At 40.7% G+C, this 22,265-nt stretch overlaps 2 protein-coding genes and 1 non-coding gene across 4 annotated transcripts; all 3 read left to right on the top strand.

Annotated features, from left to right (window-relative positions):
* The first annotated feature begins 6,415 nt into the window (after nt 1-6,415).
* On the top strand, nt 6,416-13,854 carry cd83 (CD83 molecule). 2 transcript variants are annotated; one of them, XR_004567470.1, is made up of 6 exons: nt 6,416-6,544; nt 7,218-7,345; nt 11,609-11,837; nt 12,620-12,720; nt 12,808-13,020; nt 13,203-13,854. XR_004567470.1 is itself a non-coding variant. In XM_034200488.1 (5 exons), the coding sequence occupies exons 1-5, from the start codon at nt 6,502-6,504 to the stop codon at nt 12,955-12,957; spliced, it is 651 nt and encodes a 216-aa protein (XP_034056379.1). In that variant the 5' UTR covers nt 6,416-6,501; the 3' UTR covers nt 12,958-13,854. The 2 variants fall into 2 exon arrangements, 1 of the variants encoding a protein (XP_034056379.1); XM_034200488.1 differs by having other exon boundaries at nt 12,808-13,854.
* A 2,911-nt stretch (nt 13,855-16,765) lies between these two features.
* Nucleotides 16,766-21,435, top strand: LOC117535868 (vegetative cell wall protein gp1-like). Its single transcript, XM_034200487.1, has 6 exons — nt 16,766-17,977; nt 18,099-18,311; nt 18,438-18,763; nt 19,014-19,277; nt 19,488-19,746; nt 19,838-21,435. Exon 6 carries the CDS (start codon nt 20,129-20,131, stop codon nt 21,269-21,271), a length of 1,143 nt encoding a protein of 380 aa, XP_034056378.1. The 5' UTR covers nt 16,766-17,977; nt 18,099-18,311; nt 18,438-18,763; nt 19,014-19,277; nt 19,488-19,746; nt 19,838-20,128; the 3' UTR covers nt 21,272-21,435.
* Nucleotides 21,436-21,618: 183 nt separating this feature from the next.
* trnas-aga lies at nt 21,619-21,698 on the top strand. Its single transcript has one exon. It is a non-coding gene; the product is annotated as a tRNA-Ser (tRNA).
* The last annotated feature ends 567 nt before the right edge of the window (nt 21,699-22,265 follow it).

Below are 22,265 nucleotides of genomic sequence, written 5' to 3'. Positions count from 1 at the left end.
ATTGCAAGGACCATTTCTGGAAAACATTTTATTACAGCTCGCTTCACAGAAGACACAAAAGCTTTGGTCTCAACCGGAGGAAATGTCGAGGTTTTATCATGGCTTACAGTACAATACTTTTTAGAGCAATTAAAGATTAAAACAGATCAAGATAGAAAAATACTATGCAGTGAAACAATCTTGAGCTTTGTGTTTTTGTGTGTGTGGCAGTTTTCACATTATTCATTTGTCACAAGTCACATTTTTCGACGGATTTAGCAGCAATCTTTTGGACTTTGAGAACTAATTTTTAGAAATTAAACCAAACACGTTATCAGTGAAAACAGAAACAGAAAAAGCATCGTTACCATAGCAACAGCTCGTTAGCTTGTACCTTGCAGTAGCTGTTACAGTGTTAGTCGTTGTGGAACATTCATTTATATCTAACAGTATTGTTTGGTTGGGTATGAAAGAAAGCTCCAGAGTTTGGGACTTTCATAAGACACTATTTTCTAAGTGATAGCAGGAGATGAAATAAAGAAGGTGAAGTTAGTAATTATGTAAAAGAAGAGGTAGTTTTGTAAAAGTGCAGGTAAAATATTACCATAAAGAGAGAAAATGGCTTATTAGTATTTTTGGCTTTAACATCAAAATGGAGCATACAAAAACAATATAAATAAACAGGGTTTAACAATACTGAGTCTTTGCTACCATTTTACCATCTGACTTTTGATCGAGTTCCTTCAGGACTACAGAAATATAAAAATACAATCTCACTTGTAATTTTGTACTTTTACTGGCTTTAAAGCTAGTGTGTGCTAACCAATCAGATGCTCTTTCCTGCTACGACACTCTTTGACTTTCCGTCAGGTACATTTCAGACTGGACACACTTACACACAAGAGGGGAACATTTTACAGTGTTTAAAGTAATACAAAAAATAAAGTCAAATACTAGAGATGACACTGATTGAATTGGTACAAAAAGTAAACAAAAGGGCGGCAGTATTTTTGATATAAAAGGAACCTGAATGGTTGTGTCTTAAATAATAACTGGAATGCTTTTTGTGGGTTTTAAGTAAATACAGCCCTGAGGAGTACATGAAATGATTAGTTGCATGATATATCTTCCTGATCACCGTAGACATGTTATGTAACAATGAGAGACTAAAACTGATGTGCAATATTGAGGCTTCTGTAGAAAATATTATTAAAGTACAAAAAATAGACATTCATGATGGTCAGACACTGTCTTCATGACACTGCATGACGAGGCAATGAATACCGGGAAGACTCCATTTATATTCCTATGTAAATATATTTAGACATTTATACTAAAATCTACTAATAAAGTGCAGAGGACGGAAGTTTTAGAGGACCCTAAAAACCATACCACCAAAAACAGCATCACGAAAGTATCAGCTGGTTTCCATTTGTTTCCTTTATGCACTACACAATGCAGCGATCAGCACGGCCAACGGCAGGAAGACAACCCAACCTGCAGCCAAAAGAAAAAGAGAACATTATCTCACAACTGGTCCAAGTGTTAAGAAATCCACATTGTAGAAAACCTACTTTTTTCGCTAAGCTGTAAAGTTCTATCATGCATTATCTCATATTTATGATCACATTCAAACAAAAAGGGTGCAATAGAGGTGCAGGAATGAGTCTTCCTAAACCCAGAGATGAATCAGCATTTTACCACTTCCTGTTCCCTCTTCTGAAGGTTTGTTTTTGGTTTTTAGCCTTAAATAAGGTCTGTAATTAATTACCCCACTGGTGAAGTGTCTAAATGAGACGACTAGACGCCATCACGCCCAACATTAGCCTCCTTTAGCTTAGCAGTGGTGACGTGAAGTCATGTGACCGTGCGGTAGTTCCTTTATAGCCCAACATTAGCCACCTTTAGCTTAGCAGTGGTGACGTGAAGTCATGTGACCATGCTGTAGTTCCTTTATAGCCCAACATTAGCCACCTTTAGCTTAGCGGTGGTGATGTGAAGTCATGTGACCGTGCTGTAGTTCCTTTATAGCCCAACATTAGCCACCTTTAGCTCAGCAGTGGTGACGTGAAGTCATGTGACCATGCTGTAGTTCCTTTATAGCCCAACATTAGCCACCTTTAGCTTAGCGGTGGTGACGTGAAGTCATGTGACCATGCTGTAGTTCCTTTATAGCCCAACATTAGCCACCTTTAGCTTAGCGGTGGTGACGTGAAGTCATGTGAACGTGCTGTAGTTCCTTTTTAGCCCAACATTAGCCACCTTTAGCTTAGCGGTGGTGACGTGAAGTCATGTGACCGTGCTGTAGTTCCTTTATAGCCCAACATTAGCCACCTTTAGCTTAGCGGTGGTGACGTGAAGTCATGTGACCGTGCTGTAGTTCCTTTTTAGCCCAACATTAGCCTCCTTTAGCTAGCGGTGTAACTGTAGCATATTATGACTAAGTTTACTTATTTACTTATTTTTGGTTTGAGTCCCTTTCTGAGAGTTTTAAATAATTAGCCTGCAGGTAAATAAAAGGAGACTCACAATGATGCCCACGCTCCATGCTGTTGGATCTTACAGCCGCGCAGAGGTCTCCAATATACTGGGTCTTTTTCTCCTCAAGCCTGTTGTTCTCCTGTCAATACAAGAGTGAAAATTAAGGTTCCCACGTGCCTCAGGGGCTCGATACAGATACTAATACAAAATATCAGAAAGTGTTGACCTACGTCTTTACACACGATGCGAGCTGTCACATTGGGACATCCTGTCAGCTTCATCCGTCCATCTCTCATCTCTGTGCACGGAGCGATGCACTCGCTCTCCCCATGAGCGGACGTGGCAAAGTTCTGCAAGAAGGAACCAGGAGGTGGGAGAAGTGTTCAGAGGCTTTACTTGAGTAGAAGTACCAATACACAATTGTCAAAATAAAAGTCCTTTTCTATTCATAGTTGAGTAAAAGCAGAAAGGTATTATCAACTAAATGTAATTAAAGTATAACAAGTAAAAAAAATATAATGATATTTAAATACGTGACATTTTTTGTAGAAACAGGTATAGGTAACAAGTAGCATTTTACTGTTGTAGACAAACAGTTCTGATTGACTTTTTGTAATATATATATAAAAAAGACTGAAAACAGGGCAGTTGTCTGGTGGGAGTTTACATTCAGATTAAATATTATGTTCACCTTGTCATTGAGGATGAATGTGGTTTCACAGTGTGGTTCATATGTGAGTGTGGCGTCTGGACAGCAGGAGAAAGGAGATGGGAGCGTATTCACCGCTGATCCATCCAGAAGCCCCACAACAGCCAAGACTGCCAATGAAAAAGAAAATACATTATTGTCAGGTTATATATTTGTATGTATTAGTATTAGTGTGAATGTTAAACCACAGTTGTCATCGTCTACTTTGCTTCTGTCCTCTCAAAAACTATCTAGAATCAGGAGTGCAGAAAAACACGTTTTACAGAATATTGGTTTTGTGTTTTTTTACTTTTCTTCAGAGGTGGGAGAAGTATCTTGTACTTGAGTAAAAGTAGAAGTACTCAGATCTTGTACTTGAGTAAAAGTAGAAGTACTCAGATCTTGTACTTGAGTAAAAGTAGAAGTACTCAGATCTTGTACTTGAGTAAAAGTAGAAGTACTCAGATCTTGTACTTGAGTAAAAGTAGAAGTACTCAGATCTTGTACTTGAGTAAAAGTAGAAGTACTCAGATCTTGTACTTGAGTAAAAGAAGAAGTACTCAGATCTTGTACTTGAGTAAAAGTAGAAGTACTCAGATCTTGTACTTGAGTAAAAGTAGAAGTACTCAGATCTTGTACTTGAGTGAAAGTATAAGTACTCAGATGTTGTACTTGAGTAAAAGTAGAAGTACTCAGATCTTGTACTTGAGGAAAAGTAGAAGTACTCAGATCTTGTACTTGAGTGAAAGTATAAGTACTCAGATGTTGTACTTGAGTAAAAGTAGAAGTACTCAGATCTTGTACTTGAGTAAAAGTAGAAGTACTCAGATCTTGTACTTGAGGAAAAGTAGAAGTACTCAGATCTTGTACTTGAGTAAAAGAAGAAGTACTCAGATCTCGTACTTGAGTAAAAGTAGAAGTACTCAGATCCTGTACTTGAGTAAAAGTAGAAGTACTCAGATCTTGTACTTGAGTAAAAGTAGAAGTACTCAGATATTGTACTTAAGTGAAAGTAGAAGTACTCAGATCTTGTACTTGAGTAAAAGTAGAAGTACTCAGGTCTTGTACTTGAGTAAAAGTAGAAGTACCAGAGTGTAGGAATACTCTGTCACAGTAAAAGTCCTGCATTCAAAATGTTCCTCAAGTGAAAGTAGGAAAGTATTCTCATCAAAATATAGTGAAAGTAGCGACAGTGAAAGTAGTCGTTGTGCAGATTGGTCCATTTCAGAATAATATATATGATATGTTTTATAATGATTGATCATGAAAGTGTTCTCAAAGCTGGTGAAGGTGCAGCTAGTCTGAATAACTTTGTATACTGCAGGGTAGCTGGTGGATTTACTCCAGGTGGAACTAAAGTCTGATTCAACACTTGGTTATATTTCACATCATTCATCCACATCTGTAAAATAAGGTATTAAATATATGTAGTTGAGTAAGTACAGTACTTGAGTAAATGTACCACCTCTGCTTTTTGTTTTCATGTGGTCTGACAAGCATTAGCAGCCTCCCTTTTGTGTTATTCAAAACAAACTTTATCAAGCTCTAAAGAAATACCGCAGTGGGTTTTTCCAAATTTCTCTGAAGAGTCAGGTTTCTAGTGAACCGCTCCTCGTGCTGGGAAATCCCGGGGAATCCCATGTGACGCTTTAGTTTCAGCCCATTCATTATCTATGACTGTAAACCACCGGGTATTTTAGGGGGAAATAAATCAACCACCCAGCACGAACATTTGTATAGCCCTTATTTAAATCTTTAGGGACTAAAAGTTGTAAAATGCTCTAAAAGCTGAATCCCTTTGTATTTTCTCTTTCCATTTATCTGACTGACAGAGAGCTGGAGACGAGACTGAAGGGGGAAACTCCACTGCGCATGCTCAATGGGCCCCGCCCCGGTACTTTCCGACCTTACCGTTGCTCAATGTTGACTAAACGCCATAATGATACAGCAGTTTGTTATGATAAAGTTAGCTTGCAGTGTTGACAAACCATACACATATTTGTATTTCATTTTGTATATTTTATTAATAACTTAATAATAAATAAATAATAATAAACCAATCAGTAATCTTCTTTTTGGACGGAAACCCTACTTTTTTAATCTAGACATGTATACCGTAACATCGTTGTATCCGCTCTCTAGCACAGAGCAACGCTGAAGGTCATTCATTCATACCTGAAAGTATCCTGGGAGTGCTGATCATATTCATGTTGGATATTATCTTCCTGCGTTCAATTATAAAATGATCGATACACCGGCGTCCACTCAAGTTTCCTGGATGTTCTTCTTCTTCTTCTCTCGGTTTTTGGCGGATTGCAAACCACTTTAAGCTGCATACCGCCACCTACTGCACAAGAGTGTCATCCTGTCACCACTTGTGGAATTATAGCCTATCACTGTATTTACGTTGTTTTAAATTCTTCCAATCAATCCTGTTTCACTCAAATACTTAAGAATGGCCTCCCTGGTAGCTCTTACCCCCTCACCTTCTGTTCCCAGTGTCCCCATCAGGCTCCACTCCCTTCCTGCCTCTCTGACCCTGTCTCTTAGTTGTTCCCTCTCTGTTTTGTACATGTTACAGTGTAATATGATGTGTTCCACATTTTCTTTCACTCCACACCCCCTGTATTCTTCAAATTCGCTTTTTCCATTTAAAAACATTGTGCGTTTAATCCTGATCCAGTCTGAGTCTAGTGATGGTCTCCTCCCGTCTGTTTCTTTCTGTATAGATCTTTGTTATGACTGGGCACATGCGCAGTGGAGGTTCCCTTAAACCCCGAGGAAATTACTGGATAAATAGATATACACTTTATTGATCCCAAAAAGGGACATGTGTTCATCACAGCAGCTTGTTAAAACAAAGGCATTGCACTTAAAACAATAAAAACTGTTTAAAAATAAACACACATAAAATAGAAAATTAAACAGCACTAAGAAATAAAATATATACATGTCGACAGTGAAAGATACAAATATGTGGACTATCTGAAAAATTAGAGCTTACACAATTTAAAAGGAGGATATTATTTACATTAAATGTACAATAAATGGCATATAAATTAAATATAAAAAATAAAGAAAAAAGTCCAGTTATCAGTTAGAAAATTACTTGGATTTTAGCGCACTTTTAAACGCTAAAATCGGGACTATACAAGTGTTCATGCTGGGTGGTTAATTTAGCTTTAAAAAAAATTATGTACATATTTACAGTGTCATTCTCAATTATAAATGAGGAAGCTGTAGTAGCACCGTGTGGCCACGTGGGCGTGTATTTCTAATCTGGGTTGGATATATAAAGACAAGAGCGAAACTCATAAACATCTCTCAAACGGACTCCTTCTCCAAACATCACCATGACTCGACAGATCCTGAGCCTGTCTCTTCTTCTCTCCCTGTGTGAGTAGCCTGTTGTTTCATCCTTCAATCCCATAGGCTGTATACAAAGTTCAATCCTTACTACTAACGTCCCACTTCATGCACAGTTCTCGAAATGATTGCGCTGCAGCTAACACGTAAACAAGGATTACGTGATACTCATGAGTAGGGAGTGGGACTACAGGAAGAATGAAATAGCTATTTTTACTTTGCACTTTGCACAAGGCATCATATTAAAGGAAAAATAATATGCGAAACCCTAACCGTAGTGATACAAATGTTTATTTGCAGTGACTTTGAGGCTTTGCACTTCTGGATATATATCTGTCCAGTGGGAGATAATTAAGATAGTGTTCGTATTGCAGGTTTAATAAACTGAAAACATTAATGTATTGTGTGTGTGTGTGTGTGTGTGTGTGTGTGTGTGTGTGTGTGTGTGTGTGTGTGTGTGTGTGGTGTGTGTGTGTGTGTGGTGTGTGTGTGTGTGTGTGTGTGTGTGTGTGTTGTGTGTGTTGTGTGGGTGTTGTGTGTGTGTGTGGTGTGGTGTGTGTGTGTGTGTGTGGTGTTGTGTGTGTGTGGGTAGTGTGTGTGTGTGTGTGTGTGTGTGTGTGTGTAGTGTGTGTGTGTGTGTGTGTGTGTGTGTGTGTGTGTGTGTGTGTGTGTGTGTGTGTGTGTGTGTGTGCGTGTTCTTCAGGTTTGTGGACCCTGGCAGTTGAAGAGGAATCGTTGGAGGTCAGATCTGTGGTTTCTGCGAACTGCACCCTTCAGTGCACGGCTCGGTACACGCCTGGAGTCCAGTACCTTGCAGTGAGATGGTACAAGGTAAATACCGCAGTGTTTTCTAATCTGCAAATGATTCAACAAGTATGAAGGATAGATGTCCTCTTCTGATTGGCTGATTCAAATAAAGCTTAACTTTCAGTATCGTTTTCAGTGAAGTGAGAAGTCTGATCCTTTACTTAAGTACAATTAGAAATACTGTGGTTTTAAATTAGTATAGAAGTAATATCAGCTTAATGTACTTGAAATATCAGAAAAGTATGCAAATTGGCGCTTTTCACAGTATTATATTCAGATCGTATATTTAGATACTTGGTAGATTAGCAGTACAGTACTGCAGTATATCATATAAGCAGTTCATGTGATGTGTTAAAGCTTGTTACCAGTGTTTGAAGAAGTACCCAGATCCTGTACTTTTAGTACAAGTACAAATACTATGGTCTTAAAATACTCGATTACAAGTAAAAGTCCTGAATTAGAAAATGTACTAGCATCAAAACATGTACTAGCATGTAAACATGTACTAGCATCAAAACATACTTAAAGTTTACAAAAAGTAATATGACTCATTCACAATGGCCCATTTCAGAATAATATGAAGTACAGAAGTATTATCAGCTGAATCAAGTATCAAAAGTGAAAGTACTGGTTAACCAGAATGGATCTTTTCACAGTATTATATTATGATGTATAATATGATCCTGTTTTTCTACATGAGAGCATTTCTGTGTTGCAGTACAGGTATTAGTGTTCAACATGTAAGAAGTAGAAAGTACAGGTATTTGAGTTCAACATGTGAGAAGTAGAAAGTTCAGGTATTTGAGTTCAACATGTAAGAAGTAGAAAGTACAGGTATTTGAGTTCAACATGTGAGAAGTAGAAAGTACAGGTATTTGAGTTCAACATGTAAGAAGTAGAAAGTACAGGTATTTGAGTTCAACATGTGAGAAGTAGAAAGTTCAGGTATTTGAGTTCAACATGTAAGAAGTAGAACGTACAGGTATTTGGGTTCAACATGTAAGAAGTAGAAAGTACAGGTATTTGGGTTCAACATGTAAGAAGTAGAAAGTACAGGTATTTGAGTTCAACATGTAAGAAGTAGAAAGTACAGGTATTTGGGTTCAACATGTGAGAAGTAGAAAGTATAGGTATTTGAATTCAACATGTAAGAAGTAGAAAGTACAGGTATTTGTGTTCAACATGTAAGAAGTAGAAAGTACAGGTATTTGGGTTCAACATGTGAGAAGTAGAAAGTACAGGTATTTGAGTTCAACATGTAAGAAGTAGAAAGTACAGGTATTTGGGTTCAACATGTAAGAAGTAGAAGTACAGGTATTGTGTTCAACATGTAAGAAGTTAGAAAGTACAGGTATTTGAGTTCAACATGTAAGAAGTAGAAAGTACAGGTATTTGAGTTCAACATGTAAGAAGTAGAAAGTACAGGTATTTGAGTTCAACATGTGAGAAGTAGAAAGTACAGGTATTTGAGTTCAACATGTAAGAAGTAGAAAGTACAGGTATTTGTGTTCAACATGTGAGAAGTAGAAAGTACAGGTATTTGAGTTCAACATGTAAGAAGTAGAAAGTACAGGTATTTGAGTTCAACATGTAAGAAGTAGAAAGTACAGGTATTTGTGTTCAACATGTAAGAAGTAGAAAGTACAGGTATTTGAGTTCAACATGTAAGAAGTAGAAAGTACAGGTATTTGAGTTCAACATGTAAGAAGTAGAAGTACAGGTATTTGAGTTCACATGTAAGAAGTAGAAAGTACAGGTATTTGGGTTCAACATGTGAGAAGTAGAAAGTACAGGTATTTGGGTTCAACATGTGAGAAGTAGAAAGTACAGGTATTTGAGTTCAACATGTAAGAAGTAGAAAGTACAGGTATTTGAGTTCAACATGTAAGAAGTAGAAAGTACAGGTATTTGAGTTCAACATGTAAGAAGTAGAAGGTACAGGTATTTGGGTTCAACATGTGAGAAGTAGAAAGTACAGGTATTTGAGTTCAACATGTAAGAAAGTAGAAAGTACAGGTATTTGAGTTCAACATGTAAGAAGTAGAAAGTACAGGTATTTGGGTTCAACATGTGAGAAGTAGAAAGTACAGGTATTTGAGTTCAACATGTGAGAAGTAGAAAGTACAGGTATTTGTGTTTCAACATGTAAGAAGTAGAAAGTACAGGTATTTGTGTTCAACATGTAAGAAGTAGAAAGTACAGGTATTTGGGTTCAACATGTGAGAAGTAGAAAGTACAGGTATTTGAGTTCAACATGTGAGAAGTAGAAAGTACAGGTATTTGAGTTCAACATGTAAGAAGTAGAAAGTACAGGTATTTGAGTTCAACATGTAAGAAGTAGAAAGTACAGGTATTTGAGTTCAACATGTAAGAAGTATAAAGTACAGGTATTTGAGTTCAACATGTGAGAAGTAGAAAGTACAGGTATTTGAGTTCAACATGTAAGAAGTAGAAAGTACAGGTATTTGAGTTCAACATGTAAGAAGTATAAAGTACAGGTATTTGAGTTCAACATGTGAGAAGTAGAAAGTACAGGTATTTGAGTTCAACATGTAAGAAGTAGAAAGTACAGGTATTTGAGTTCAACATGTAAGAAGTAGAAAGTACAGGTATTTGAGTTCAACATGTAAGAAGTAGAAAGTACAGGTATTTGAGTTCAACATGTAAGAAGTAGAAAGTACAGGTATTTGTGTTCAACATGTAAGAAGTAGAAAGTACAGGTATTTGAGTTCAACATGTGAGAAGTAGAAGTACAGGTATTGAGTTCAACATGTAAGAAGTAGAAAGTACAGGTATTTGTGTTCAACATGTAAGAAGTAGAAAGTACAGGTATTTGAGTTCAACATGTAAGAAGTAGAAAGTACAGGTATTTGAGTTCAACATGTTGAGAAGTAGAAAGTACAGGTATTTCTGTTCAACATGTAAGAAGTAGAAAGTACAGGTATTTCTGTTCAACATGTAAGAAGTAGAAAGTACAGGTATTTGAGTTCAACATGTAAGAAGTAGAAAGTACAGGTATTTGGGTTCAACATGTGAGAAGTAAAAAGTACAGGTATTTGAGTTCAACATGTAAGAAGTAGAAAGTACAGGTATTTGAGTTCAACATGTGAGAAGTAGAAAGTACAGGTATTTGGGTTCAACATGTGAGAAGTAGAAAGTACAGGTATTTGAGTTCAACATGTAAGAAGTAGAAAGTACAGGTATTTCTGTTCAACATGTAAGAAGTAGAAAGTACAGGTATTGGAGTTCAACATGTAAGAAGTAGAAAGTACAGGTATTTGAGTTCAACATGTAAGAAGTAGAAAGTACAGGTATTTGGGTTCAACATGTAAGAAGTAGAAAGTACAGGTATTTGAGTTCAACATGTGAGAAGTAGAAAGTACAGGTATTTGTGTTCAACATGTAAGAAGTAGAAAGTACAGGTATTTGTGTTCAACATGTAAGAAGTAGAAAGTACAGGTATTTGTGTTCAACATGTAAGAAGTAGAAAGTACAGGTATTTGTGTTCAACATGTAAGAAGTAGAAAGTACAGGTATTTCTGTTCAACATGTAAGAAGTAGAAAGTACAGGTATTTGAGTTCAACATGTAAGAAGTAGAAAGTACAGGTATTTGTGTTCAACATGTGAGAAGTAGAAAGTACAGGTATTTGAGTTCAACATGTAAGAAGTAGAAAGTACAGGTATTTGAGTTCAAAATGTAAGAAGTAGAAAGTACAGGTATTTGGGTTCAACATGTAAGAAGTAGAAAGTACAGGTATTTGTGTTCAACATGTAAGAAGTAGAAAGTACAGGTATTTGTGTTCAAAATGTAAGAAGTAGAAAGTACAGGTATTTGAGTTCAACATGTAAGAAGTAGAAAGTACAGGTATTTGAGTTCAACATGTAAGAAGTACAGGTATTTGGGTTCAACATGTAAGAAGTAGAAAGTACAGGTATTTGGGTTCAACATGTAAGAAGTAGAAAGTACAGGTATTTGAGTTCAACATGTAAGAAGTAGAAAGTACAGGTATTTGAGTTCAACATGTGAGAAGTAGAAAGTACAGGTATTTGAGTTCACATGTGAGAAGTAGAAAGTACAGGTATTTGTGTTCAACATGTAAGAAGTAGAAAGTACAGGTATTTGTGTTCAACATGTAAGAAGTAGAAAGTACAGGTATTTGAGTTCAAAATGTAAGAAGTCAAAAGTTGTCAGAAAAGTAAGTAGTGGAGTAAAGTACTGATACCAGAAACATGTACTTAAGTAGAGTAACAAAGTATTTGAACTCCACTACTTCCCTCCTCTTCAGGTCTCAGACGCTCCGGACCCTGGTCTCTCGGGCCTTCTGAGCAGAAAGCTCCCCAACGGGCCGACCCAATGGTACGTGGGCGTGCAGCGGGAGATGGACCTGCAGGGGGGAACCAGAGACATCGTCCTGCCCAACGTCACCTGCTCAGACCGCGGCACGTACACCTGTCACCTGGCGGGGCCGGTGGGGCAGCAGAACCGGGAGGGGCAGGTGACCCTCACCCTCACAGGTAAAAACACTCATAACGCAGATTAGTTTTTGTTATTTAAAACATTATTTTTTGATCCAATTTAGCCATTATGACACAGTGTTAGAGAACTCTCCCTGGTCCCCGGCGTGAGCTTCAATCTCAGGATCCATGTACCTGTGATCCTCTCCAGAATGGAAGGAGTCATCACATACAGAGCATCAACTAGTTCCTGAACAGTGTCCTTCACATGCTGATATCCAAGAGAGGGAGTTACACAGTCACAAGATGGAGGAATAGAAAGCAGTATTCAATGTTTACTTCAGATTAGCTCCACGTCAGAAATGAGCATGCTTGATGTCTCTCTCCATAGAGGCTGAATCATCATGTTAATCACATAGCTATCATCTGCCTCAAACAGTCCTGATGCTCTTCTAGGTCATCACACATCCTGTCATGTTCACAGCTACAGTTGGGATACCTTTGTTATCACGTTACTCTCATGTTGGAAGAGGACACACAGGTAGGTTTGAAAGAGGGAGAAAGAGGGAGATAGAGGGGAAGAGAAGAGAAACTCCCTCTGGAGGAAACAGGGATTGTAGCCTCTGCAGACCATTTACATGCACTAAAACCCATAGAACACGGTTCCACCATGTGATCAAATGTGTATAAAGCTTATTCGTCTTGGTTTAAATCATTGTATCTCTTTGGACTCTTGAGCTGCTCTTGAACCCGCAGATTCCCAACGTGGCGTTCACAAAGCTCTCATCTTGTTTTGTTTTATGTCATGCATGAACTGAAGTAACTTTAATCTTCATGTTCAGATTGTCCCACAGACGGTCCCACCGAAATGACAGACGCCTACCTGGTGATCTTCGCCTCAGTGGTGCTGCTGCTTGCACTTTTAATTTTCCTCATCAGCTACGTAAGTGGTCACACAACATTCACCGTGTTTACGGCTTCTCTGACTGCACGTGTCTCACCTGCACTGCTTCCTGTGTCTCCTCTACAGAAGAGTCTGACCAAAACCCTCGGAGACAGAAGCAAGACGCTGCAAAAAGTAGCTTTCCTGCATCCAAACAAACCGCTGGATGAAAAGGACTTACAGTCGATTAAGATCCTGGGTCCTAAAGTGTCTAAAGAGAAGCAGCTCTGGGTCTGAAGACCAAGATGAGGCTGGAAAGAGGGAGTGCCTGAAGACTCCACAAAATGCCTTCTTTTCAACGTAAGGACCCACACTTCCTGCATGTTCGCGTCTATAGGAGCCACTTCAATTCGGACAGCCTTAGCAGGAGGACCTTCCTACAAACCCACCACACGACTCACGATGTCTCCTCACAGAAAAGTTGCTTTTAATCGCAAGTAATGATTTTGAATTAACGAAACCCTTCAAATTGTAATCTTCAGTCACGGATCAACTCGGAGAAAAAACACAGCGAGGTGGAGCAGAAGGTCAGCGAGGTGGAGCAGAAGGTCAGCGGGGTGCAGCAGAAGGTCAGCGGGGTGCAGCAGAAGGTCAGCAGGGTGGAGCAGAAGGTCAGCGGGGTGGAGCAGAAGGTCAGCGGAGTGCAGCAGAAGGTCAGCGGGGTGGAGCAGAAGGTCAGCGGGGTGGAGCAGAAGGTCAGCGGGGTGCAGCAGAAGGTCAGCGGGGTGCAGCAGAAGGTCAGCGGGGTGGAGCAGAAGGTCAGCGGGGTGCAGCAGAACGTCAGCGGAGTGCAGCAGAAGGTCAGCGAGGTGCAGCAGAAGGTCAGCGGGGTGCAGGTCAGCGGGGTGCAGCAGAAGGTCAGCGGGGTGCAGCAGAAGGTCAGCGGGGTGCAGCAGAAGGTCAGCGAGGTGCAGCAGAAGGTCAGCGGTTCCAAAACCCCGACCCCCCGACCCCTGTGTGGAAGTGTCCTGGGAAAAGACCCTGATCAACATCCGATTTGGGAGGAATATCTAATGTATGTCATTTAAATGTTGCTGCTGGTAAGGCTGGAGTCCTTGGAAGAAACACTGACCCTTAATCTGCTCGCCTTGCATCGATGCCGTGTGTGTGTGTGTGTGTGTGTGTGTGTGTGTGTGTGTGTGTGTGTGTGTGTGTGTGTGTGTGTGTGTGTGTGTGTGTGTGTTTTTTTATCTCGACTAAATTCCCATTTTCTAGTTTTTTTCTATAGCTGTGAAAGATTGGTCCATATCGAATGATCTGAGGAAGACTGTGATTTGGTTTAAAAATCTAGTAAGTGGAACTTGAGTTAAGATGATTTTATTTATTTTTTTAAAGTCAACCAAACGCTCAGGAAACATAAAGTGAGCAAACATTTGGCCCCACTGATAACAGCAGAGCCAATCAAGGCCTTGTCTCTGAGTCATTAGAAAGGGGTGCAGGAACTAGAGAATCACATGAACCTGAGCAAAGCGTTGCACCTGTGGAAGAGTTGCGTCGCTGCAGCTATGAACTAATGCTTCTGTCCCGTAGCGTTTGATGGAAGCAGAGAGTCGTACCTGACTCTACGGCAGTGGATGTCGTGCTCTTCTTTGAGCCCTCAGACTTCAGGACGGATCCCTTTACGTTCCTCTCCAGATCCCAATACTTTAAGTCCTGCATTAAGTACAATGTTGAGGTCATTGTGCTTGAGCTACTGGTTCATATGACGACCTGTGGACAGAGATGCGTGGCAGGGTATTAAAGTTAGCTCCACCTTGACCAGCAGCAACATTACAATGAACACGTTCAGAACATCAACGATTTCCATTTGTTCTCCCAGGACTTTTACTTGTTTTGTTCTTTTACTTGAGTAACAAATGAATGCAGGACTTTTACTTGTAGCAGGATACTTCTACTTTGTCGTATTACTACTTTGACTCGGGTTAAAGATCTGAGTTCTTCTCACACCTCTGAAAATGAACGCCCAGCTGAATAGTAGCAGCAAGTTGAGCTGAATCACAGGAAGCTGACTGTTCATCCTGTTCGTCCTGTTTTAAACTATTGGATACTCATAAAAGAAGGACAGGGTGTGGAGAAGTTACGTTCTGAGTGTTGGAGCAAGTATTCAGATCCTTTACTCTAGTAAAAGTGCTAATACTACAAGTGCAAGTAAAAGTCCTGCAGCGAGAATGGTACTTAAGTTTAGGTAGACTCAGAAAGATGTACTCTTTGAAGAAAAGTCTCAAACACACTTAAAGCACGCCCTTTGTTGAGTGTTCCCTCTTATCGTTTGTTGGGTCCCTATTCTCCTTTTAGGGGTTTCCCTTTGATACAGTTTTGTGTGCATGTAAATAGTCTGGAAAGGTTAACCTACAGAGGGAGTTTCTCTCCCACACACTCTGGTTTCAGACAGAGGGTGAAAAGAGGCAGAATGAGAAAGATAGATAACGTTTGAGCATGGAGACGTGTCACAGAAGAGGCTCTGCATACTGACACCTGAAACATCAAATCATTGAATGAAAACAAGCAAATTTAAATTATTGACACAAAGAAATCACAACAATGTTTTGAATATTATAATCGATATTCAAATGGATGCCAATCTAGCCACTAATTGCTTTGTTGTGAAATATGTTTGAGGGTTTAATCGCCACGTGCTTCACAACGACCAAAGACGTTATGTGCATTTATACAGGAATGCTTTTGTAGAAATACTTTGTTCGAGGACAAGAAGAAGAGTTCTTTATTTGTATATATTGTTATGTCTGTTTAATAAAGTGTTTTTGTTTGGAACATATTAGAGGAGATCTGCACTGTTTCATTCTGTAACCCTGACTGATATACTCTTACACATGCAGGTAGAAATGTTCATAACACACAGCAGTCTTTATTATGTTCACGTGTTGCATCTGCACTTCAATCAGGAGACTCCATTTTGTTTAAAGAACAAGTATTGACACATATCACATGATAAATGTGAAGTCTTTGGCGATTAGCCCCCGATCCTGAAATGGTATATCTAAAGGGGGAAATGCAGCCGTGAGCCCCCCCCTCCGGGTTCTAGACACTGGTGATGAGGATGATCTGGATTTGATGAGATGGGATGAAGAGGAGGTGGATGGGGAGGAGGCGGGAGGCAGCCTGAAATCACAGCTGACTTCAGGAGAGAGGAGAACCATTTTAAAGTGTGGCTGCAGCCCGCTGATTGGCTGCTGAGATGAGATGAATGTAATAGGTTAGCAGGAAGCCCGTGATGAGCTGATTATAAGCAGCTGCGGGGTGAATGTATACCAGTCTTCTTGAAAGAACTTGCGCTGAGCTTCATATGACAGTGGACCGTATACATGCGGATACATGAGCAACGTGGCATTTAAAAACAAGAATAGAAACTGCGCTGTGTTATTTCCATCTTATTGACCTTCATCTATGACACACGGGGAAATCCCGAGACGCAGACATGAAACCATGACTGTTAGGGAGTTTATTTTACTCTATATGTAATCTAACACTTCTCCTTTGACGCCTCTTGAATGTCAGGGTTTTTTTTCACTTCTGTTTTCGATCTCAAAGAGAAAAAAATAGGTGATTTTATGATTATTTTTGTCCAATACTTCTGTAAGCTGGTCTTCCTGCGTTGTTTTGGTCCGACCTCAGAATTGTATTAACCCTATACATGATACAAAATAATGTTACGGGTTTAGTTGGTGTGTAGTAAAGTGTTACAAAGATGTTAGGGTTATTAGTGAGTATACGTTGCTTTAAAATGAGAAAATATTTCTGAAATGTGTTCTTGTTTTAGGTTTTAGTTTAAAGCCAATTAAAGATTTCATTATTAAAAATGAATGTTGACACTTCATTTTAGGAAATAAGGTAAAGATGCTGGGCATTTTGAGGTATTTATTTGATGCTGGTTCTAGTTTGAAAAATTAGAAGTAACAATAGTTATTTCAGTTTTAAGCTGCTTTTGCGTCCTGGTTTTGTCTTTTCAATCGGTGCTGGTGCTCGACACTGCTGCACAAACACTCACCATTTTCTTGTCCACCACTTGTGGATTTCAAGAAGATTTCCCATTACTAATTATATTAAATATTGTTTTTAAAGGAGAGAAAAGTTCTGGTCATTTCTGTGATTCACCTTTGTCTGTTTTTGTTTTTTTAATTAAATGACATTATTTGTACCTGTGTGTTTAAGGTGCATGTTACTAATGAAATGAAATCCTGAAAGCAACTTTTATGGTAAGTCCATGTTAAGGGTTGCGATGAGTTTGCTCAATGTGGGGAATTGGTTTGACACGTTTATTTAGTGCAAGCTTTTGAGCACTTTATTCTGAAAAAACAAACAGATAATTTGATTAAACTCTGAGTAGAAGAAATCCCTGTTTTTGTTTTGTCCTTTAAGTAAAAAATAGCTGTTTTACCACACAACATTGTACCGTTACTGAATGTTTTGAGCCGTAAAGTACGCATAATCATAACATCTTCCTCGGTGTCAAGTGTGTAACACCCTAACAATAACGCTGATGTTCATAGTTGAATATAATTTGCTTAAAAACTCCTCTTTTTCTGTGATTTCCTGGTCAACACGGAGATGGAATGGGCGTTACTATCCTTTCCATGTCTAGTGACGATGCACTGACTGTCATTGGTCGGTTAAGAGCACGTGACGATGCACTGCCCTGTCATTGGTCGGTTAGGACCTATTAGTTAGGAATGGTTAGGTAACGTGTTAACATTCCATTCACTAGAGGCTGAGTCATATAAATACGTCATAGGTAACGGATTGTTGTCATCAGTTGTCTGACTACAGAACACCATCCCCTGTATGGCACTTTCTGTTCCAAAATGTCGAGCTGCATTTTTGAGTGGAGGAGGATGACATCAGCCATCTGAAAGATGCAAAGACTTCAGAGCTCAAGAAACGACATGCTGGTCAGACTCCTTCAGAAGCGCAAGTTCTGGCCAACATCAGCTCCAGCGAACTGGCCAAACACTGCAGGAGGAGAACTCGTGGGATAGAGGAAAGCCGTGCCCTCATCCAAGATTTGCTCAACTCAATGTGGGAGCTCACTGACACATCAGGTTTGCGGTTTATCAATCCTGAGAGCATGACACGTGTGTGGGAGGTTCAACAAAAACATTGGATCCCCCTGGTGTGGAACTGTACACCAAAGTCGGATCAGGTCTGCAAAAGGGCAGTAAGGTTCTGGATGTCCTAAGATGTGGCAGAGGTTCCTCTTCTGTGGAGAGCTTCCATCGGCATCAGAACACCTTCATCCCGGGTACAAATAATGTATATTTTGAATTGTCATAAAAACAGTATGATAGATTGCACACATGGGGAAAAGTGTATCATCGCTTCATTAATGCTAATTATATTTAAAATGTTTTGCTTTTTTTAAGGCTGGAGATCTAATACGATGCACACACAAATGTACATGCTTGAAGGGAGTTCCAGATGGAACATGAATCGAGCCCATGCAGCTGTACATGTGAGTGGTGCTTCACAAACCAGGATCTACAATGTCCGACTGAAGACTAATTTAAATGCCCTCAGCCAGCGAGTTCTTGGTTGTGCGCTACTACCGGAATTCATCCCCCCTGGGAAACCCACTGGTAAGTCACTTCAGGACACCCCATTTTCACTGCAACTAGGCCTTTCTGTTCTTGTTCTTTCTAGTAGCAACTTGTCTATTTCTCCAAATTTAAACATTTTCTTTTTTATAATTTATTTTATGGCAGGTGAGCGTATAGCTGTGGAGTATTTGCTGGCTCAGTCTGACAGAGGAGATCTGCTGGGTCCACAACAGGACAGTGAACTTGGCACCATTGTTCCAGACCGCCAGGTTGAAGTTCAGGAGGAGGAGGAGGAGTGCCTTGACGTCACAATTAGTGATGCAGTGGAGATCTTCAGTCAGCACCCCGCGGTGCATCACCTCACACATCATCTCAGGTAATCTGATTATTGTTTTATTGCAGCTGAGAGCCCACCTGAAGAGCCCCGGCCTGAATCCACTATTTCTCTTCCTGCTGACTCACCCGACGCGTCCACTTACACAACCTCTCAGGTAATCTGACCTATTGTAAAATCACATTGTTTTTAAATTCTTCTGGATTAATTATTGCTCTGCACATGCTATGAATAACTTGTTTCATTAAGTCTCAAATAGTCAATTGGTGTTGTGTGCTTATAGCACGATGATGTCTCACAGTCCTGCCAGATGTGTACTTCTGACAAAAACGTCTCTGCGCCCAGGACATCGGCTCAGGTCATGTGACCATTTATTAGTCATTTATCAATGGTTGTTCATTTTTCAGAATACCCGCTGTGATTTCTCGAGGTGTTCAGGGATGGGAGGCTGTGGATGACTTGGCCAAGTATCTTGTTCTACTTAATAGAACAATAACGGCATTATCACTAGGCGAGACGGATGACATAGTGAGGCTGTATTCAAAGCTACATCAAATGGATAAGCAACCCACAACCTATAGCCTGAAGTCCAAAAAAAGGACCTTGCCTGGACCATGGAGAGCTTCCAGGAAACGAAGTGGCTCTGCGCCAGGCCAACAAGCAGCTGAAAGGTGAACTGACTTATAGTGGATGCACACATTACATAATTCACATATATCTTAAGTAGTTAGTAGTAAGTAGTTGTTTTGTATGTCTAACCCTCACAGCATTTTAGACTCTTAGTAATGGATTCAGACAAATGAACTGGTATAGTCCATTTGTGAAGTGGGGTTGTACTGTATATCCGTATAATATTTATAAATTGTCTTTTCCCTTCACAGACTATTCATGACCCATGGTCAGGCTGCTCTGAGACCTGATGCCAACTGCATATGTGAATGTGTTTCACTCAGGCTTTTGAAGGAGTTTGAGCTTGCAAGAAACCGACCCAAAGACAGCAAGGGTAAAACCTTGCCTATTCCGCAGTCGATGGTGCAATCTTACGTCCACATAAAGCAACTGCTGGAAGATAGCCTCGTTCGTACAGGAGAAGACCGACTTGGTTCTTGTCACTATAAACAACACCACTGTGTCTTGTTGGTAAGATATGTTGGCTACATTCTCTTTAACAGCTGCACTTTAGATGGATTCACTTTGTATGAAATTCTCAATATTTTGTATGTCTTTCTAGGTTACAAGACAGACAAAAAAGAACCGCTCGGGACTCATTGCTCCAAGGAGTGCAGCTTCCCGAAAAGGCAACGGCAGCTGAGGATTCCTTGCCATTACGAGGGAGCTCCCTACTGAACCAGTGCAGCACGGACATGTTATCCTAGAAATCCAGGAGCCTGACAATAGGGAGGGTGAGGCATTGATACGCCAGCGCCGCAGTGCCAGAGCTGACTCAGGTTCTTCTGCTTCATCCACGCACACGCAGGGTCACCTTCCACAAGCCCCATCTCCTGCATTTTGGCAGTACCCCATGCCTCCAGCCCCATCTCCTGCATTTTGGCAGTACCCCATGCCTCCAGCACCATCTCCTGCCTCATGGCAGTACCCCATGCCTCCAGCACCATCTCCTGCCTCATGGCAGTACCCCATGCCTCCAGCACCATCTCCTGCCTCATGGCAGTACCCCATGCCTCCAGCACCATCTCCTGCCTCATGGCAGTACCCCATGCCTCCAGCACCATCTCCTGCCTCATGGCAGTACCCCATGCCTCCAGCACCATCTCCTGCCTCATGGCAATACCCCATGCCTCCAGCACCATCTCCTGCCTCATGGCAGTACCCCGTGCCTCCAGCACCATCTCCTGCCTCATGGCAGTACCCCATGCCTCCAGCACCAACTCCTGCCTCATGGCAGTACCCCGTGCCTTCAGCACCATCTCCTGCCTCATGGCAGTACCCCATGCCTCCAGCACCAACTCCTGCCTCATGGCAGTACCCCATGCCTCCAGCACCATCTCCTGCCTCATGGCAGTACCCCGTGCCTCCAGCACCAACTCCTGCCTCATGGCAGTACCCCGTGCCTTCAGCACCATCTCCTGCCTCATGGCAGTACCCCATGCCTCCAGCACCAACTCCTGCCTCATGGCAGTACCCCGTGCCTTCAGCACCATCTCCTGCCTCATGGCAGTACCCCATGCTTCCAGCACCAACTCCTGCCTCATGGCAGTACCCCATGCCTCCAGCACCATCTCCTGCCTCATGGCAGTACCCCATGCCTCCAGCACCAACTCCTGCCTCATGGCAGTACCCCGTGCCTTCAGCACCATCTCCTGCCTCATGGCAGTTCCCCGTGCCTGCAGGCCCAGGTCACCCTCCACCTGCTCCGTCTACTGCTTCATCTTCACAAGCCCCTATTCCTCAGCATTCCTCTGTCGACCTAAATAGGCGCAGAAAATGGCGGCATGAAAAGACAGCAAAAGAGGACCAGGTGCTTGCGGCAAGAGGGGAGCCGCCGAAGAAGCGACTCATAAAAGAGGACTACCACTACCAATGCAAAAGCTGTGGTCAGTCGAAAAGAAAGAGCACTGGCCATACCCAGCTTAAGGGTAAATGGTACTGTCCAGCATCTGGACAGACCATAGCAGAATGGAAAGGCTCTCTAGACAAGAAGTAAGCTCTTTTACTGTTGTTGTATAGAATGTACCCCTTTTATCTGTGTGTTCATAATAATGTTGTATAGAATGTACCACTTTTATCTGTGTGTTCATAATAATGTTGTATAAGATGTTTATCGTTGTCATGGCATTCCAGAAATAATAAAAATAATATGGGAAAGCATACGTTTACTTGTGTTTTTGTTTTTCTATGCTAAACGTTTCAACATTTTGTAAATGGGTGAAAATGAAATGGGTTTATTGGCCTTAGAGTACTACAAAGTCTCCTTTTTTCTTTCTTTCTTCCCCCTCCCTTTCCCCCCTTCTTTTCCTCTTCTTTCCCCCACTTAGTAGTCCCTTTTGCCCCATTTTTGGCCGAGTGGTTAAGGCGATGGACTAGAAATCCATTGGGATCTTCCCGCGCAGGTTCGAATCCTGCCGACAACGTCACTTTTCTTTTTCATTCTATGTTCAACATAAACACATTTACATATTTTTACTCTTGCATTTATCTCACTTTATATTGTGCGTTAGTGGCATTACGCTGAGCTAACCGAGCGTCGTGCTAACGGGTAAACCAATGGCATCGACAAATAAGAGTAATTCCTTGCACATTTAAATAAAAGCCTCAATAGGTAGACAGATGAAGGAGCTGTTGTTCCATTGAGATTTGGTTTTAAACTATAAGCATTGCATAATAACTGTCTTTCTGTTTAATCCATCTCCAGTCTTCCTCCATCTTTAGTTCCCACATCACTTGTGGATTTTCTAGGAGAATAAACAAAGTACTGTATGGCAGATAATGAAGCTTTAAAGACTGGGTCCACACGTTGAAATTATACATTTGTAAATGCAAGGAGTTAATGTATGTCTGCCAACGTAAGCATTAGTGGTTCAAAGTGTACAAAAACAACTTATTTATGAGGTAAATATGAAAAGTATCATCTCACCTGACACTGAAATACGTAATGAGGAAATACACCTATCTCTGAGGTGGTAGTGTACATTTAAACT

Source organism: Gymnodraco acuticeps, unplaced genomic scaffold (genome assembly GCF_902827175.1).
Source record: "Gymnodraco acuticeps unplaced genomic scaffold, fGymAcu1.1, whole genome shotgun sequence".
Taxonomy (NCBI): domain Eukaryota; kingdom Metazoa; phylum Chordata; class Actinopteri; order Perciformes; family Bathydraconidae; genus Gymnodraco; species Gymnodraco acuticeps.
This window is presented reverse-complemented; position numbering and strand designations above follow the sequence as displayed.

Excerpts from the sequence above, each read along its gene's own strand:
- cd83 (XM_034200488.1), top strand. The coding sequence starts at position 6,502 with ATGACTCGACAGATCCTGAGCCTGTCTCTTCTTCTCTCCCTGT. Across the intron at positions 7,346-11,608 it reads TTGCAGTGAGATGGTACAAG|GTCTCAGACGCTCCGGACCC; the intron begins GTAAATACCGCA and ends CCTCCTCTTCAG. Across the intron at positions 12,721-12,807 it reads TAATTTTCCTCATCAGCTAC|AAGAGTCTGACCAAAACCCT; the intron begins GTAAGTGGTCAC and ends TCTCCTCTACAG.
- LOC117535868 (XM_034200487.1), top strand. The coding sequence starts at position 20,129 with ATGCCTCCAGCCCCATCTCCTGCATTTTGGCAGTACCCCATGCCTCCA.